The sequence below is a fragment of the Octopus bimaculoides genome, chromosome 2 (genome assembly GCF_001194135.2).
Source record: "Octopus bimaculoides isolate UCB-OBI-ISO-001 chromosome 2, ASM119413v2, whole genome shotgun sequence".
Classification (NCBI taxonomy): domain Eukaryota; kingdom Metazoa; phylum Mollusca; class Cephalopoda; order Octopoda; family Octopodidae; genus Octopus; species Octopus bimaculoides.
This window is the reverse complement of record NC_068982.1, coordinates 41,362,857-41,381,096: the sequence shown is the minus strand read 5'-3', so window position 1 is coordinate 41,381,096 and position 18,240 is coordinate 41,362,857. Positions and strand designations below refer to the sequence as shown.

Here is an 18,240-nt window from a genome sequence, read left to right as displayed (position 1 = left end):
CCAATTTTCCCATGCTTGCATCAATCAGATAGAGTTTATGGAGACAGATTCTCTACACCTGTCTCTCCTTCCTGTCATTGACCCTCACCTGTTTCCCAAAGAATTAATATTTAACCCCCCCCCCCTGTAGCCAGACATGTTTCCACAGAATATTGCAAATGAACAACACTGCTTGTATGAAGCTGACATGACAATCATTTTCAACCATCACATGATGTCAAGACAAGGAAATACAAATGCTTACACATACACATATATAGATATGACAAGCTTCTTTCAGTTTCTGTCAACCAAATCCACTCACAAGGCTTTGGTTGGCCCAAGACAAGAGCAGGGGATACTTGCCCGAGGTGCCATGCAGTGGGACTGAACCCAGAACTATGTGATTAGGAAGTAAACTTCTTACCACACAACCATGATTGCACCAATCAGTTTCATAAAATTATTTACAACAGCAATGACAAACTAGCAGATGAAAGATCAATAATATGGTGAATGGAAAGCACTTTCTCTCATTTTAATAAACATCAAGAGGGAGACATACCTTCTTCTCTAAGCTTGAAAAGTTGTAATGAAGCCAATAATTTAAGCACACCCCTTTTGATATCACTGCCACCACCTGAGCCATCTCTGATTTTATTATGCAAAGTCTCTCATTTCAAAATATTCATATCAAATTACAATCTTCCATCATATTTTTAAATCAGACTCATTGGTTATGTTCCAGACAGTATCTTAATAGTGGTTTCAAATTTTGGCACAAGGCCAGTAATTTCAAGGAAAGGGTAAGTAGACTACATCCACCCCAGTGCTCAACTAGTACCTATTTTATTGACCTTGAAAGGATGAAAGGCAAAGTCAACCTCAGTGGAAGTTGAACTCAGAACATAAAGCCGGATGAAATACTGTTAAGCATTTTGTCTGGCGTGCTAATGATTCTGCTAGCTCCTCGCCTTAGTAATGATAATATTGGTTTCAAATTTTGGCACAAGGCCATAATCTCAGGGAAGGGGCTAAGTCGTTTTTATTAATCCCAGTGTCCAGCTGGTAATTATTTTATCAACCCTAAAAGGACGAAAGGCAAGGTTGATTGAACTCTGAATGTAAGGACAGACAAAATACCACTAAGCATATTGCATGGCATGCTAACAATTCTGCCAGCTCACCACCTTACAGTATCTTAATAATACCAAAAGTTAGTTATTTTAGTAAGTTCCTCTCAGTACATGATTACGTTTCAAAAATAACAACTCTTTACTGCAAAAATCAGTAGATGGAAGCTGTGCAAAGGGCTATCGGATGTACTGTTCCTGTTCTTGGGTTGTAGACTTGATCCAGCATCTGGTACCTGGATGCCTTTAGTAGTAGTTCTCACTTCTCCACTTGATGGATGCAAAATGTGAATGGTCTTCTAACGCCAGGCAAGGAAACTGATATACTTCCACAGCCCTTGCCTCAGAAAACTTCTTGACATACATAAAGTGGCAAGACAAAATCCCAGACATTGAGATACTCATCCATGCTAGTCTGCCCAAGCTAGTCCCCATGGCCAGATGTGTTTTCATGTAGGACTAGAAACAAAGACACCACTTGTATGGTAGTGATTCTCATTTACAACTATTACACAATATCAAGACAAGACACATATACACATACATATACATGTAATACATAAAAAAAAAATGTGAGAGTGTGTGTGTATGGAGAGAGAGAGAGAGAAACAACGTTTATCGCCACTTCAATATGGCTGTTCCATAGGAACCGATGTTACTACCGTCTTTAACCCCAGGAGGAGCCTCCTCCAGCTGGTCATCAATGCAATCTGTACCTAATACATATTGCAAGCAGGGGAGCAAACTCCTACCATCTTCTAGCAGATAACAGGACCACCAGACCATATGGCTTTGAGCTATTTGTGCTCAACCTCAGTGGTGGACATCCATCAGCTAGAGATAGCAGTAATCTGCTCCAGCTCACAGTATATAGAAAAATAACTGACAACCAGTAACTGATCTTGCAACAAGCAAAATAGCTAGTTTGAAAATCTCTATAAGAGACTTTATAAGAGATAGTAGTAACTATACAGATAAGTAATATTTTATTGCCACTTCAAATATATATTGCAAAGGATAAACTTCTTTCAGTTTCCATTTACAAAATCCATTCATAAGGCTTCAGTCAGCCTGAGTCTATGGTAGAAGACACTAATCCAAGGTGCCATGCAGTCTGTCAACATTCAAAGGTACATGGTTGCAAAGCAAACTTCTTTACCGCACACCCTTGCCTGTGCCTATGATTTATATTTTATCACTGAAATGTGACTTAACCAAATACCTACCTCTCACTGGTTCAGTCTACTTAAGTCATAGAGTAGGCACAGCTCAGTGCTAAAAACAGACCACCCTATTATTGGTTTCAAATTGTGGCACAAGGCCAGCAGTTTTAGGGGAAGGGCTAAGTTGATTAAATTGACCCCAGTGTTCAACAGATACACATTTTATTGCCCCCCCCCCCCACTCCAAGAATAAAAGGTAAAGTGAACCTCAGCAGAATTTGAACTCAAAATGTAAAGATGGACGAAATGTTACTAAGCATTTTGCCCAGTATGCTTACAATTCTGCCAGTTTGGTGCCTTAGATATCCCTATTGTTGACAAGTGTTTTGTTTATACTTGCAATACCCAGTTCAAATCTTCCTATAGGTCCTAGTATAGCAATTGGAAACCGCTCTAATTTATCTTATCTTGAATCACCACATGAAAAAACATGAGTTTTCAACAACCAATAACCCAATAGATTACAGAGCTAAATTTGTAATATAATTACCTGGATAGTCTTTGCGGTGTTTATATTTAATTCGATTGGATTCATCAAAATATGGTTTCTGTTGAGCTGGAGACATTTTATGCCAAATCTCCCCCAAGTAAATGCTGATTTGGGAATTGGATGCTGTTGGAAACATTTTCATTAAAGTCGATCTGTAAGTACGCCCAAATACCATAAAAGCATTCATTGGACGCTTAATGTTCCCATTTTTATTACGAGAGCTACTTCCACTTGCCTTGTAAGTTAGCTTGGTTCCTGGAAAGGCAAAAACTGATAATAATAAATGTAAAATAAAATTATCAAAAAAGTTTTTAAAGAATTTATTTGGAATTGTGGAGTTAAATTTTTGTTATATTTCCGAAACTTTGTTGCTTCAAAAACTGGGGTCTTTTCTGTTACTGTCACAGATTTTAAAATTTTAAAAGTAAGTGAAAATTTTCAAATTTGGTGTATTGATGTAATTTTCCACACTGAATCTGATTTTGTTATTCATTAGTTCCATAAAAATTTTAGAAAGATATTACAGAGGTTTAACCCCAGGAGGGTATAGCACAAGACACTTGCCCAAGGTGCCATGCAATGGGACTGAACCCAGAACTATTACCACAGAGCTACACCTGTTAACTTACTATTTATTAATTTATGGCAAAAACGAATTTCATTTTCATAATTAACATACAAAACTAACTTAGTATACCAAATTTGAAAACAAATGGAACAAAATTTTTAAAAACATAGGAAAGTGACAGCAACAGAAAAGATCTGAAAACTGTAATGTATGTCATAATGTTTGTTGTTATAAACTAATTATACTACACAATATATTTATTTCATACATGAATACAAAACAAAAATATCCATAGAAAAAACAAAACGAAACCGCAACATTCACATTGTTCTCAGTAGTAGTAGTAGTAGTAGTAGTAGTAGTAGCAGCAGCAGCAGCAACGGTATGAGTGAAGTGAACTGGCCTTAACTTAGCAATTTTAACCAAATTCACACTAAATAAAATAAGTTCTGGAACATGCTAAACATAGGGTATTTATTTTACCACTTTATTATTTTACATGATTTTGTCCTAAAATAAGGTTTGAAGCCACTGAAGCATAAGGGATAAAAAGAAGGAAAAGAAGATACCTGCAAATTCAAAAAATGCCAATTAACAGAAAGATTGAAGGAATGAACATTGTAAACCAGAGAAAGACAAAAATGATAGTAATGGGTTCCAGCAAGCAGCAGTTCAAAGGAAGAAGCTATTAAAATAAAAGGACTTATGACTAACAGGAAGCTGACAGAGAAAGAATGCCCCTGAGAAGAGAAGTGGGTGACACATTTAAAGGTCTTGACAGGGGATGCTAGACCTGAAAATTCATCAGAGCAATGACAAAGGAAATTCTTATAGAAAAGACACAATGGAGATACATTCCAATGGTGACAGAAAGACTCAACCCATGTTGAGAGAAAAGGACCTGTCATGTTAACAATGCAATTCCATGGGGCAAGAAACAGGGCATGCAAACACAACTCCTAACATTTTTGCGGGGTGCAAAAACTAAAATTTACACTATTACTTATTTCTCTCAGGTTTAGAAAACAGTACGTAAAAAGTGAGCTGTAAAAAGTAGCTGGAAGTTAGGTTTCTTCTCAAAGAACAAAACCAAATAAAAAAGAACCATAAGACCTTGTTTGCAAAAAATTTTAGAACTGGGTTGGCACCCACTAAGCAAATTTCATTCCTGAGTCAGTGTGCAATTCTGAAATTATCAATAATAAATGCATAATTGGATCTTTTCTGTTTGCCTGCACTTGTAGAAATTTTAAAGTTTAGTGAAAATTTGAAAATTTGGTATATCAATGTAATTTTCCACACTGAATCTCAGCATCAAGTTCACTTTTTCCAGAAATTTTTAAAAAAAAGTTACGGAGGTTTAAAGTTTGTTAATTTTTACACAGTCAGAAAAAAGGATTTGGAAGCTGTCATTTTGTGCAAGACTGCATGTGTTGTCCACTGTAAATGAATGAAATATTGGCCATATAACCCCTCATAACACTTTTACTTTTTGGAATTTTCAGAAAATTTTGCGAATTTGTATTCTACACATGGGAATTCATATGATTACGTATATTGAAAAAAAAAGAATTTTGGTATGTGATTTAAGGCCTACTTAGCTATTATTTTTAGTACATGTCATGACCACCATATCCCACATGTGTTCTGAGTTTTTAATAAGCGAAAAATGACCAAGCAGCTTGGTAACAGCTTGGCTTGTTACCATGGAAACAGGCACCTCTATGTCTGTGGCTTTTGACTGGCTAAAATTACTGAAAATTTGCAAACTTTAAAAGCTATTAACTCTTTAATTATTGATTTATGGTGAAAATGAATTTCATGTTAATACAAAACTAAATCAATACATCAAACATGAAAATCAATTGGAACAAAAGTCAAAGAAATTGAAAAGTGGCAGCCAAACAGAAAAGATCCATGTGATCTTGTCCAATGTCATGTGTGACCTTGCTCTATATTATATGTGACCATGTCCTATATTATGTGTGACTTTGTCAACAATATTATTTACTAAATTAAAAGTGAATGCATCAGAATGGAGTTTCCCATTTGGAGGTACTTCTGGTTTATTTTCAGTTTCTATTCACAACTATTTTTTGCTTTACTTGAGTCATTAATTCTACTGAATAACATGAATATAACAATTTTCCAAATGTCATGTTTATGTATGAAAAACAAAAAAGTCAAGAAATTGAATTTAAGGCAAATAACAGCAGCTGTATGTCTATTTCAGTCACTATTATTTTTCTGAAATAAATTTATCCCAATACTCATACTCACTCATTTACTTGTTTCAGTCATTTGACTGTGGCCATGCTGGAGCACCGCCTTTAGTCGAGCAAATCGACCCCAGGACTTATTCTTTGTAAGCCTAGTACTTATTCTATCGCTCACTTTTTGCCGAACTGCTAAGTTACGGGGACGTAAACACACCAGTATTGGTTGTCAAGCGACAGTGGGGAGGACAAACACAGACACACAAACATATACACACACACATATATATATACATATATACAACAGGCTTCTTTCAGTTTCCGTCGACCAAATCCACTCAAAAGGATTTGGTTGGCCCAAGGCTATAGTAGAAGACACTTGCCCAAGGTGCCACGCAGTGGGACTGAACCTGGAACCATGTGGTTGGTAAACAAGCTACTTACCACATAGCCACTCCTGCGCCTTATTGACTTTATCTTTTATACCTTATAAAATCTCATATTGCTTCTGAAGTTAAACACCCCAAGATCAACTTTTCTCTTCATACAAACAGGGTTAATAAGTGCTAGTAGTAAATTGGAATTAATTTAATCAAATATACTCATAGAGAATAAAAAATTTAACCCTTTAACATTCAGATTACTGGGTCAAATATAAAGCTTATTTATTCACATTGTTTTGGATTAATCATGTATTATCTTGTAGCTTCAAGATTTTGATGATGTAATTGTTTACTAGCAATGCAGTGTAGGTTAGATGTGAGTGGCTGGATCTGGTCAGTTTTAGCATAAGACAGGACAACTGTATGTGCAGCTGCACATACAGTTGTCCTGGCCAACATCCAGAGAATGACCAGCAACTTGATTGATATAAGATAACTCACCAACATACTCTAGCCTTTGTCCTACAAGCACATAGTCTTCTCTCTCTGTCCTATTTATTGCTGCTATTATAATGGCCTCTGCTTCACAGAACTGTCTGAGATTGTGCCACATCTACTGAAACAGCTCTGTCCTACTCACTTCCCCTCCTTTCATCACCCCTTTTGTGTTCAACCTTCCAGACCCTGCAAAAATCGCTACATCTATTCCTTCTCCCATAGATTATTGACCCTCTGGAATTCCTTTCTTGCTCATGAGTCTTTCTCACAAATGCTGACTTACAAAAGTCCAATAGGTTCGTTAATGGCAGCGATTCTACCAATCTGGAAGGATCTTCAAAAGCCATAGGCACAGCTTCTTCCTTCAGACCCAGAACTTTTTACTTGTTTTGCTCATTTGACTGTGGCCATGCTTCAACACCACCTTTAAGGGCTCAGTCAAATAAACTGATCCCAGTACTAACTTTTTAAAGTCTGGTACTTGTTCTATTGGCCTCTCTTGCCAAATTGGTGTTTTAAAGATGTATACAAACCAACATTGTTTGTCAGAGGACAAATGCAACACAAAGATAAACACCCAAAACACAAATACATGCATGAGTATATACATATATGTATATATATACATATATACATATATATATATATATATATATATATCTTTTTCTTTTTATCTTTTACATGTTTCACTCACTAGACTGCAACCACATTGGCACACCACCTTGAAGAATTTTAGTCAAACAACCCCAGTACTTATTTTATTTTCAAGCTTGATACTCATGGTATCAGTTTCTTTTGCTGAACTGCTAAGTTACAGGGGCGTGAATATATAAATACATCAATACAAGTTGTCAAGCGATGGTAGGGAACAAACACACACACATACAATGGGCTTCTTTCAGTTTCTGTCTATTAAATCCAATCACAAGACTTAGGTTGGCCAGAAGCTATCGTAGAAGACACCCACCCAAGATGTCACGCAGTGGAACTGAACCCAGAGCCATGTGGTTAGGAAGCAAACTTCTAACCATGCATCCATGCCTGCACCTATACACACGCACGCACCACACACACACACACACATATGCACTTCTACACAGTTTCCATCCACTAAATTCATTCAAAAGGAATTATTTGGTCCAGGGCTTTTGCAGAAAACACTTGTCCAAGATGTTGCACAGTGGAACTGAACACAAAACCACATGGTTGCAAAGTGAAGCTTTATGCCTAGTCAAAATAAACCATCATTATTGGGTAAGTCATATTCTGTTGATGATATCATTTTACGAGGACATGCATTAAGAGATAAATAAGAATGAGTACCACGTTTAAAATTGGCTGTTTATCTAACAGATTGGTTAATTATACCTATATATAAATTAATATGCAAAATAGTAATTAGTTATAATTGTATATTAGCTATATTTCCAAAATACTATCAATACTTTAACATAAGATTTAAAAGTCCAATGTTCAAATCTTGCCATTGTGCTGTGTGTTGTTATTTTATAGCTTGTTCAATAACAATCATTCATCTAACCTGTTATGTGTGAAGGCATGGGACACAGTGGTTAGGGTATTTAGCTCATGATCATAAGGCTTTGAGTTTGATACCTGACAGTGCATTGTGTCCTTGAGCAGAGCTCTATATTTCACGTTGCTCCTGTCCACTCAGCTGACAAAAATGAGTAGTGCCTGTATTTCAAAGGGCCAGCCTTGTCACATTGAATTTCCTCGAGAACTACATTAAGGGTACATATGTCTGTTAATTTCACAAGTAGGATGTTCTGTTGACCAGATCAACTGGAACACTCATCAATGTAACTGATGGAGTGCCAGTATAACCTGTTGTATATACATGTATGTATATACATGTATGTATATTTGTATGTGTATACATGTATGCATGTAAGTGTGCATGTGTGTATGTATGTAAGTAGTTTGTGTGTGCATGCATGCATGCATGTGTGATGTGATCATATATATATATATATATATGTATGCATGTATATATGTTGTCATCATCATCGTCATTAAATGTCCACTTTTTCATGCTTGCATGGTCAGATGGAATTTGTTGAAGCAGATTTTCTTCTGACAGATGACCCCCTTGTTGCCAACCTTCTCTTTCCACACAAGGTAATATTTTCTCAGACCTAGACATGTTTTGCATGCAAGACAGGAAATGGTCAACCTTACTTGTATGACAACAATGCTCATTTACAACCATCACGTGATTTATAAACAAAGATACACACACTCACACACACACATGCGCACACACACACACATGCGCACACACACACACACACACACGTAACAGTTTCTGTTTACCAAATCCATTCACAAGGCTTCGATCAGCATAGGGCCATAGTGCAAGAGTCCAGTTTAGTAGTTGCTAGGAGGGACAATATCTAGTTTTTATCAATAAATCACAATAACTTGCTTTAACTATAGCTGTATTAATATTTTGGGGAACAAAAAATTAATATTTGTCATACATATAATTAGAAGGCAAAAATAATCCTCTCAAATTAAAACTATGATTTCACAACCCCACTGGGAGGACAGACAGGCCTGCCTACAGATGCAGGAATGGCTGTGTGGTTAAGAAGCTTTGCCCTCTGTTATAGCCTTGGGCCAGCGAAAACCTTATGAGAGGACATAGTGCATAGAACTGTTGAATATATGCATGCACACATACACATGTTTGTTTGTATGTTTGCCTTGATATCATATGATGGTTGTAAAATGAGCATCACTGTCATACAAGAGGTGTTGTTCATTTCCACTCTTCCATGGGAAACATGCCTCAGCCATGGGGAAAATATTACCTTGCTTGGAAACAGATGAGGGTTGGCAACAGAAAAGGCATCCAGCTATAGAAGATCTACTTCAATGAACTCCTTGAGACCCATGCAAGCATGGAAAAGTGAATGTTACATAATGATGAAGATGGTAATGATGGTGGTGGGGGTGGTGACAACAATGAAACCTCATGCCAAACCAATGATGATGATGATGATACTATGATGATGGTCATCACCATCTTCATTTTGACATTACATCATCTTTTCTAATAAAAGACCTCAGCTGAACATCAATACCTCTTTTGTCTTACAGCACACCAACAAATATATCTCTTACATTTTTATTGCCATTCTCTGTTATCAAATAAACCACCTGTTTTGAATGTTTTAAAATCATTCAGATTTCAGAATATGGTGCATTTAATATTTTGAATTAGTTGAGTTTGACTTAAATCTTTCTGATACTAGTGACTGGTAATTGTAGACGTGGCTGCATGGTAAGAAGCTTGGTTCCCAACGACATGGTCCTTGATTCATGGCACCTATGGTAAGTATCTTGTAATATAACCCCAGGAAAACCAAAGCTTTGTGAATGATTTTGGTAGACAGAAACTGAAATAAGGCGGCAAACTAGCAGAAACGTTAGCAGGCTGGGCAAAATGCTTAGCGGTATTTCGGCTGCCGCTATGTTCTGAGTTCAAATTCTGCCGAGGTTGACTTTGCCTTTCATCCTTTCGGGGTCAATTAAATAAATACCAGTTATGCACTGGGGTCGATATAATCGACTTAATCCGTTTGTCTGACCTTGTTTGTCCCCTCTATGTGTAGCCCTTTGTGGGCAATAAAGAAATAAGAAACTGAAAGAAGAGCATCGTGTGTGTGAGTGTGTATGTGTGCGCACACGCACATATTGTGTTTGTCTCCATTCCTTACCACCATTTGACAAACAGTATTGGTTTATTTAAGTCCCCATAACTTGGAGTTTTGGCAAAAGAGACCAACAGAATAAATGAGACATAACAACAGATATAAAATTAATATGTTTGACTAGAAACACCCCCAGGCAGTGCCCCAATATGACCACAGTCTAAAGTAAACAAGTAAAAGGTAATCCTTGATCACATCTACTTTAGCAGGCCTGTTATATGGAGGTACCAAGTTAAATGCACAGGAGCAGCTCGTAACTTTTGTATACCAAATACACTCATTTCAATGTTTTGGAGCTCTGTTGTATTCACTGCCATGCAGCTATTGCTCATGGTGATTTCATTGAACAAGTTTTGGAGCTTATTAGTTGTATAAAAGACATTGGAGACAACTAATTACTTTCAGCATGTTCTAGCAGGTTGGCCAAGAAAAAAAATGTTGAACACACTGCCAAATAATTGTACACACTGGAGCCACTGTGCTTGCATTTCCTGAACAGCACCAGAGTCTTCCACCAGAACACCTTGAGCAAACAAGAGAATTTCTTCATAGTTACTCAACACAGGGCGTGACTGTGTGGTAAGAAGCTTGCTTCCCAACCACATGGTTCCAGGTTCAGTCCCACTGCATGGCACCTTGGGCAAGTGTCTTCCACTATAGCCTTGTGCTAACCAAACCCTTGTGAGTGAATTTGGTAGACAGAAACTGAAAGAAGCGGCAAGGTGGCAGAAACATTAGCACGTCGGGCGCAATGCTTAGCGGCATTTCGTCTGCTGTTACGTTCTGAGTTCAAATTCCGCCAAAGTTGACTTTTCCTTTCATCCTTTCGGGGTCGATAAATTAAGTACCAGTTACGCACTGGGGTTGATGTAATCCACTTAATCCCTCTGTCTATCCTTGTTTGTCCCCTCTATGTTTAGCCCCTTGTGGGCAATAAAGAAAGAAACTGAAAGAAGCTTGTTGTGTGTGTGTCTATAGCTATGTGTGTGTGTCTTTGAGCTTGTTTTTGTCCCCTACCACCACTTGACAACTAGTGTTGGTGTGTTTACATACCCATAACACACTGATTTGGCAAAGGAGACTAATAGAATAAGTACTAGACTTTAAAAATAAGTCCTGGGATCAATTTGTTCAACTAAAACCCTTCAAGGTGGCCGCAGACAAATGAGTGAAAAAAGTAAAAGAAAAGGTAAAAGATAAAAGATCACCAATTCCAATGAAGCTACTAAATGCAGGGTTCCATAAGTTATCTTTACAACTTCCAAAGTGTATTGTATCACTGGTTGTGTGGAACCAATGAACCCCATGTAGAAGTGTTCTGATATTTCTAATAGAACTTTATTTGTTTGTTTACCAATACTCTGCTGAGTTATCCATATTTAAAATTTTTTTTTCTAAATTTTTCAAATTGTAAAGGTAATTTATGGACACTCTGTATATTTCAAATATCCTTGTACCATCTCCAAATCAAGAACTACATATGAAAGGTGCTTAAATAGAAGACATCAGCCTCACAACAGTCAGGATAAATACAGCAAGAACACTAATCAAAGTTCAGACCATGCTAATAAGGTAGATAATCATATTAGTTTCAAAGTTTCACACAAGGCCACATTGGATAAAATGCTTAGTGGCATTTCTTCCAACTCTTATTGTTCTGAGTTCAAATGCCACTAAAGTCGTCTTTGCCATCACTTCAGGGTCACAAAATAAGGACCAGTTGAGCACTGGATCTCTGTAATCAACTAATCCCATCCCACTAAAATTGCTGACCTTGTGCTAAACTTTGAAACCGTTACTAATCATCACATGATGTCTGCTTCTCTGATAAATTTCTACAACTAAATTTAGAATGGGGGGCCACAGAAGCTATTTCTTTTAAATAATAATTCATTTTATTATAGAAGTAAAAGTATGTACATGAAAATTATGCAGCTTGTGTTCCTGCCCCTAGAATCAATACTTTGTAAGAACATTCTGTTCACTGATGAGGTTAATGAGCAATCAATAGTAAATGTATGATTCCTTTACATCAAAGCTGTTATTTCCCAGTGTTCAGCACAATTACCTCCCTTTTGTTTTCATGGCATATACCATCTATCTTATCTGTCCTTTGTTGTCTTTGAGACACAAATGTATGATAGCTAATAAATGTCGCGCAAATCCATTACTCATGCTGTTACCATTTATGATGCCGAGCAACTTGAGACTGCTCCCGATTCTATGATACAAACTGCTTGTTTTAAAATGATCGAAATTCAAAACTTCCATCAATATTTCATGCTAATTTATGTTTCAAATACTAGCTTAATAATGACAAAGTTATTTTACTAACTTCATTATTTTCAAAGTCAAAAATTATGGCAGTGTATTTTAACAGGAATAATGGTAACAAAGATTAATGGCATAGGAAAAGGCAGACACGTCAAAACTTCTCATTTAACTCTCCCATCGAATATAACGTGTGCGATGGAAAAAAAAACAAAAAAACAATGAGCAATAAAAAGGCAATGAGATTCAGATGGTGGGCAACTGGTTAAACGGCCATGACTTCAAACCCTGTAACCTACCTTTGGACAAGTTACATAATCCTGTTTGTTTAAATTAAATGGCACTGTAGAAAAAAACATCATCATCATCGTCCTCGTCGTTTTAATGTTCACTTCTCCGTACTCAGACGGAATTTGTCAAAGCAGAATTTCTATGGACGTATATCCTTTCTCTTTCCAAGCAAGATAATATTTCTCCATGGCTGGACATGTGTTCATGGAAGATTGGAAACAATGATATCGCTTGTATGGTAGTGACACTCGTTTAAAACTATCACGATATCAAGACAAGGAGACACAAACACATAGATATATATATATGTATATGACGGGCTTCTTTCAGTTTGTCTTACTAATCCTCTCAAAAGGCTTTGGTTGGCTCATGGCTATAGCAGAAGACATTTGCCCAAGATGTCACGCAATGGGACTGGCCCAGAAACCACGTGGATGGAAAGCGAACTTGTTAACCACACAGCCATGTCTGTGCCGAACTATTAAAACAAAGCAATTGATTATTTTTTTAAATTCCCCTTTACCCAATTAGTACTTTAACCTCTCGGTCACAGCACTTCTTTGTCCACTTCCATAGATAGTGGAGGTTTAAATTACATACGGAAAAAAATTTCACTATTTCTATAGAAGTTTGGGTTTTGTGAAAGAATATAAAGAAAAAAATATGAAGAAATCAAAAGAGAAAAAAAGGGTAGGGAAGGGAAATGATAAATATATTTACCAGGAACATATTTATCGTCAATTGCTTTCTCTGTCTTGTTCATTTGAACAGACAGAGAACGTTGTTTCCTCCGAAACTTTCGCATCGATGTTTGAGTATTAATGTCATCAATGTACAGTCGATGTTGATTATTCAGAGATTCTGAAGTCGAATTCGTTTCAAATTGTGTATTTCCGTGAATAGGATGAATCATGTTTTGTGTCGTTTTCATATATTAAAGTCGATTGTTTATAATAGAAAATACATGGACGATCTTTTTGGGGCGTGCAATAATATTTATATATAAAATATGTATATTATGTATGTATTAAAAAGTATGCGTACATGTGAAGAAAGGTTTATGACGATGTATAGAATTACTAAAACAAAATAATAATAGATATAAAAATTCGTTTTGTTGTTTAAAAGTAAAATCGTTTGATTTTTGTATGTTTTGTTTTTGCGTTTTTTTAACGTTTTAGTATTTTAGAGAATCGTTTACATTCTTGACATTTTTCGTTTTGCTTTTCTCTGGTTCTCGCTTGAAATCAATGTAAAACTGATACAAATATCAAAAGCAGTCATCATTAATATTAAACTATAAAACAATAAACCGTTGAAGTCGATGGCAGTTTGAATGTGACAGTCAAATGACTTATGAGCACGTTACAGAACTCAACATATTCCTCAGTCGCGTGAGAAAGCAAGAGATCTTATTGCGCTTCTCGAAATAGCCTGTTTCTAGAAATAAAAATGATAAATACAAACTATTTTCCAAACATTTCTCCTCAAATGTACTTAACTTTTGGTTCGAAATAATTTACTGCTCCGTCCAACTACGTGGCAACTTAGACCACGCAGTAGGACTTCTACTGTAGCCGCGGGCCGATTAAAGTCTTGTGAGTGGAATTGGTAGATGGAAATTGAAAGAAGCCGTCGAGTGTGTGTGTATACTTGCTTGTACCTCACTACCGCTTGACAACCGGTGCTGGTTTGTTTACGTCCATGTAACTTAGCAATTAGGCAAAAAAGTCAAATAGAATAATACGAGACTTTAAAAAACCATAAATGCTGGGATCGATTTGTTCGACTAATACCCTTCAAGGCGATACCCAAGTATAGCCGCAATCTTATGACTGAAACAAGTAAGAGATAAGGAATAAAAAAAAAACAAAGAATTAAGATTCCAACAAATATATGAGTAGACATTTGTGTCGCAATTCTTAAACTGTGAAAAATCCCCATGTTTTAATAACTTGTATTGGTTAGGTCGCTCATTTTTAGCCATTTGTTGACAACCAAATTCCGAATGCGAATCATAACTTTTTGATGAACCAGAAAAAAGGACGTTTCACACAGTCTGAGATAGCTTTCCTGAAGTGAAAGGTAGGAGATGAATGGATGCATATGATTGGAATGGTTTAATGGTAATTTGAAAGACAAAATATTGTGGAAGTGGAAGACAGAGAATTCTAGAATGATGCAGTTTTGAGAGGGGTGGGTTTCGCGTTAATAATTGCCATAGATTCATGTTCTCATTCAAGTTTCCAAATCCAAATTAACACCATATTCGAAATAAAAATACTAAAATGGATCTTTTCTTTTTGGCCGGCACATAGAAAAAATAATTTTTTGTAACTAATTAGTAAAAAAAAAAAAAAAAAAAATCCCGGTTTGTCTATATATTCCTAGCAGACATTTTGGCATGTCGAGAAGTTACAATATAACTTTTCGTAACTCCTTCAAAAACAGCACGTACAAGTCAATACAATTTATTCCGCTTTAAATTTTTAATTATACAGCACAGTATAGTTGACTGGATGAAGAAATAGACATTAGTTTAGAGGTGCAGTTATCCATGTAGGTAGAAGAGCTCGTGGTTGGAGAGTGTTCATGAACGAAAATTTACCAGCCAGTTGAATAGACTTTTGTTTGCAGTCCAAGATGTTTACTTGTTTAACATTAGCTGTACTCCATTGTATTGAGTTTCATAAAATTTCTGCAACAGAGCAGGGTGGAAATATTTTCAATAAGACAAAGCTTCGATAAGGAGGAAGCCTACCTAGTTTTTGTGATAAGAGCTTCAGTAATATTAGATATGTGAGATTGCTATATTAGAGATTAAGAGGTTTAGCATTCAGTTATTTTTTTACACCTTAATTAGATCCTCAGCAGTGGCGTGGCAAGGGTTCTCAAACACCCTGTGATGATAATTTTGATAAGCAAGAGGATATTTTGCGATCTTTCACATATGCGCTCGAGGATGGAGATTCCCTTTCGCCCTTCACTACTGTTATATTAAGTTCTCAGTATCCTTTTTGTGGTTTTAGTGAATATAATAAGTTCAATGCCCTTAATTAGATTATACCTCTATTTTGTACCTTCGCTTCAGAACTAAAGAAGTTCGTCATCTTTATTCTAGGGGAAGCAGTATCATAAGCGGTCTTCGATACCAAGGCGCTGAGTTGCAGATTGCCGTTCTGTGGACCATTCGCGTGTCGCAGTCAATGCTCGATCAAAACTGATTTCCGCTACACAGTAAGAACAAAGTCCTCCGACCAACGATAGCAACTTTTATGCGGTCGTTCCTCCTGCGATAACTTTTTCTCAAGTCATCATACCGCCTTATAAAAGGACACATATAAATAATGTCAATAGGGCACTATGCCCGGAGAAAGAAAAAAACCCGGATCGTCACGGCGGGAATGCCTTAAGTTCCTAGATCGGTTATGGTGAGGAATAAACTATGGTTAAACAACAACAGCGAGTTAAGGTCCGCAATAATACAAAAGTCTTCCAATCTAAAACGAATTTGTATTCAAACATTACAAAAAAAATGTTTTGCTACGATAAGTTTTAAAGTGTTTCGGTAGAAAACACACTAAATAAAACATAAATAAAAAGTGGCGCCGGCCAAATCAGAAAGATCCCAACATTGTTATGAAGAACTATGAAAGACATTAGTTCCATTACATTTTGTTATGCAGTTCAATGCGTGGAGAAGTTGAAGTCAATGTGTCCATGAATTGATTCTTACTTGCAACGAAAATATATGCTAACATACACATAAACACTCACAAACCTATCCACACACAACATGCGCGCATTTATACAGTTAGTGTTTTAAGGTTTATTAATTTAAAGTGATAGTTAAATTCACAGGCTCTTCGTTATGAATGAAAACAACAAATTATGTAACACTGTTCGAATTAACTGGATATAGTCAAATAGTTCTGTATATTATATTCTAGTAAATCTTCGTATTGTTCTTTAACTCTAGGTAAGCCCTAATGAGCATAGCTATGATAAGCATCCCGTCCAACTCTCAGATACTATGTATCTTTGACTACCTCATCTGACACAACTACAGAATTGAGCCCCAATGACTTTGTTTCCTCATAAATTTCTGAAAAAAAATTTTTTTTTTTAATGAAGTTTTCTCCAAATATCTTTTAAGTGGTGTCGATGACGATTATATCGTGGTGAAAATTTTCTGCGGAAGGTGTCGAGGGAGACGAGGAGTTTCGAATAATTCACACGTCTCGATACGAATGTAATTATTTTCTCGACATAATTGTAAACTACATCATCAAAACGTATGAGGAAACAAAGTTAAAGTGCAAGAAATATCCACACCTGCCTCCATTTTTTTTTTTCACATTAAATTCCAATATAATATTAGGTTGTCAAGAAAGTTCTTGCGGAATTTTTAATTTTGGTTTTAAATGATGTATTTTCAAATTAATTTTCATTAAATTACTTTGACTTTATATATAATTTTAAATCCTGTTTTTCGCTCTATCTAATCGTGTTACTCTTTTTCTTTTTTAATAATTAGGCCATTTTTTTTTCCGGAACGTTGAATACAACATGGACAAAAAGCAAATTCGCACAATTTTCTGATTCCAGTTCAAGCTAGACCAAAAAGCTGCTGAAACAGTTCACGATATCAACGATGCGATTGGCCCAGGAACCACTAATGAACGTACAGCACAATAGGGGTTCAAGAAATTTCGTAGCGGTGACGAGAGTCTTGAAAGTGATAAGCGTAGTGGTCGGCCATCGGATGTTGACAACGATCAACTAAGAGCCTTCGTCGAAGCCAATCCACACACAACTGTTTGAGAGCCTGCTTCTGAATTAGACGTATAGGAAAGTGGGTTATACATCATTAGATGTACACCTGACTTTCCTATATTAAATTAAGTATTGAACGGAACGCTGAACTCCAGACTATCAGCACAAATAATATTTATTCATGGTGGAAAATATACATCTTTAATCTTGTTTGTTGAGACGTCTTCGGTGTGTGAGAACATGGTTGTTGGGACGTTGGTATATTGATGTGAGCTGTCCAGCGTGAGTTCGAAAGATGGAGAGACAACTAGATACGTCCTTGCTCAATCGCTGGCCAGCAAGAAAAAGATCAATCAAAGCGGGAAAGCTTGGTTGTTGAATTCCACGCATGCGTAAGACTACGCATGCGCACGGCGTTACTACAGACGTAACGTGTACGACGATTTCCAGCCACTTGAAAGAGATTGGAAAAACAAAAATACTTGAGAAATGAGTGCCGCACGAATTGAACGACAAAAAAACAAAACAAAAAAAAACGCTGTTTTGAAGTGTCGTCTTCCCTTCTACGCAACAAGAACGACCCGTTTCTTGACCGGACTGTGACTTGCAATGAAAAGTGGATTCTTTACAACAACCGGCAACGCCGACGAAGCTCCACAGCACTTCCCGAAGCCA

The 18,240-nt window shown here is 36.5% G+C and overlaps 1 protein-coding gene across 7 annotated transcripts in view; it reads right to left on the bottom strand.

The window, feature by feature from the left end:
- The window catches only part of LOC106884225 (transcription factor Sox-19a), a 42,486-nt gene that overhangs the window by 21,353 nt on the left and 2,893 nt on the right, over positions 1–18,240 (bottom strand). The window contains exons 1-2 of one of the 7 annotated variants that reach the window (XM_052976730.1): positions 13,510–14,337; positions 2,826–3,095 (exon numbers count right to left, since the gene is read on the bottom strand). In XM_052976730.1, the coding sequence (XP_052832690.1) occupies positions 2,826–3,095; positions 13,510–13,720 (481 nt within the window). In that variant the 5' untranslated portion in view covers positions 13,721–14,337. Of the gene's footprint in view, positions 1–2,825; positions 3,096–12,797; positions 13,452–13,509; positions 14,338–18,240 lie in introns of those variants that run through there. The other 6 variants (XM_052976721.1, XM_052976717.1, XM_014935478.2 and 3 more) reach the window with 6 other exon arrangements.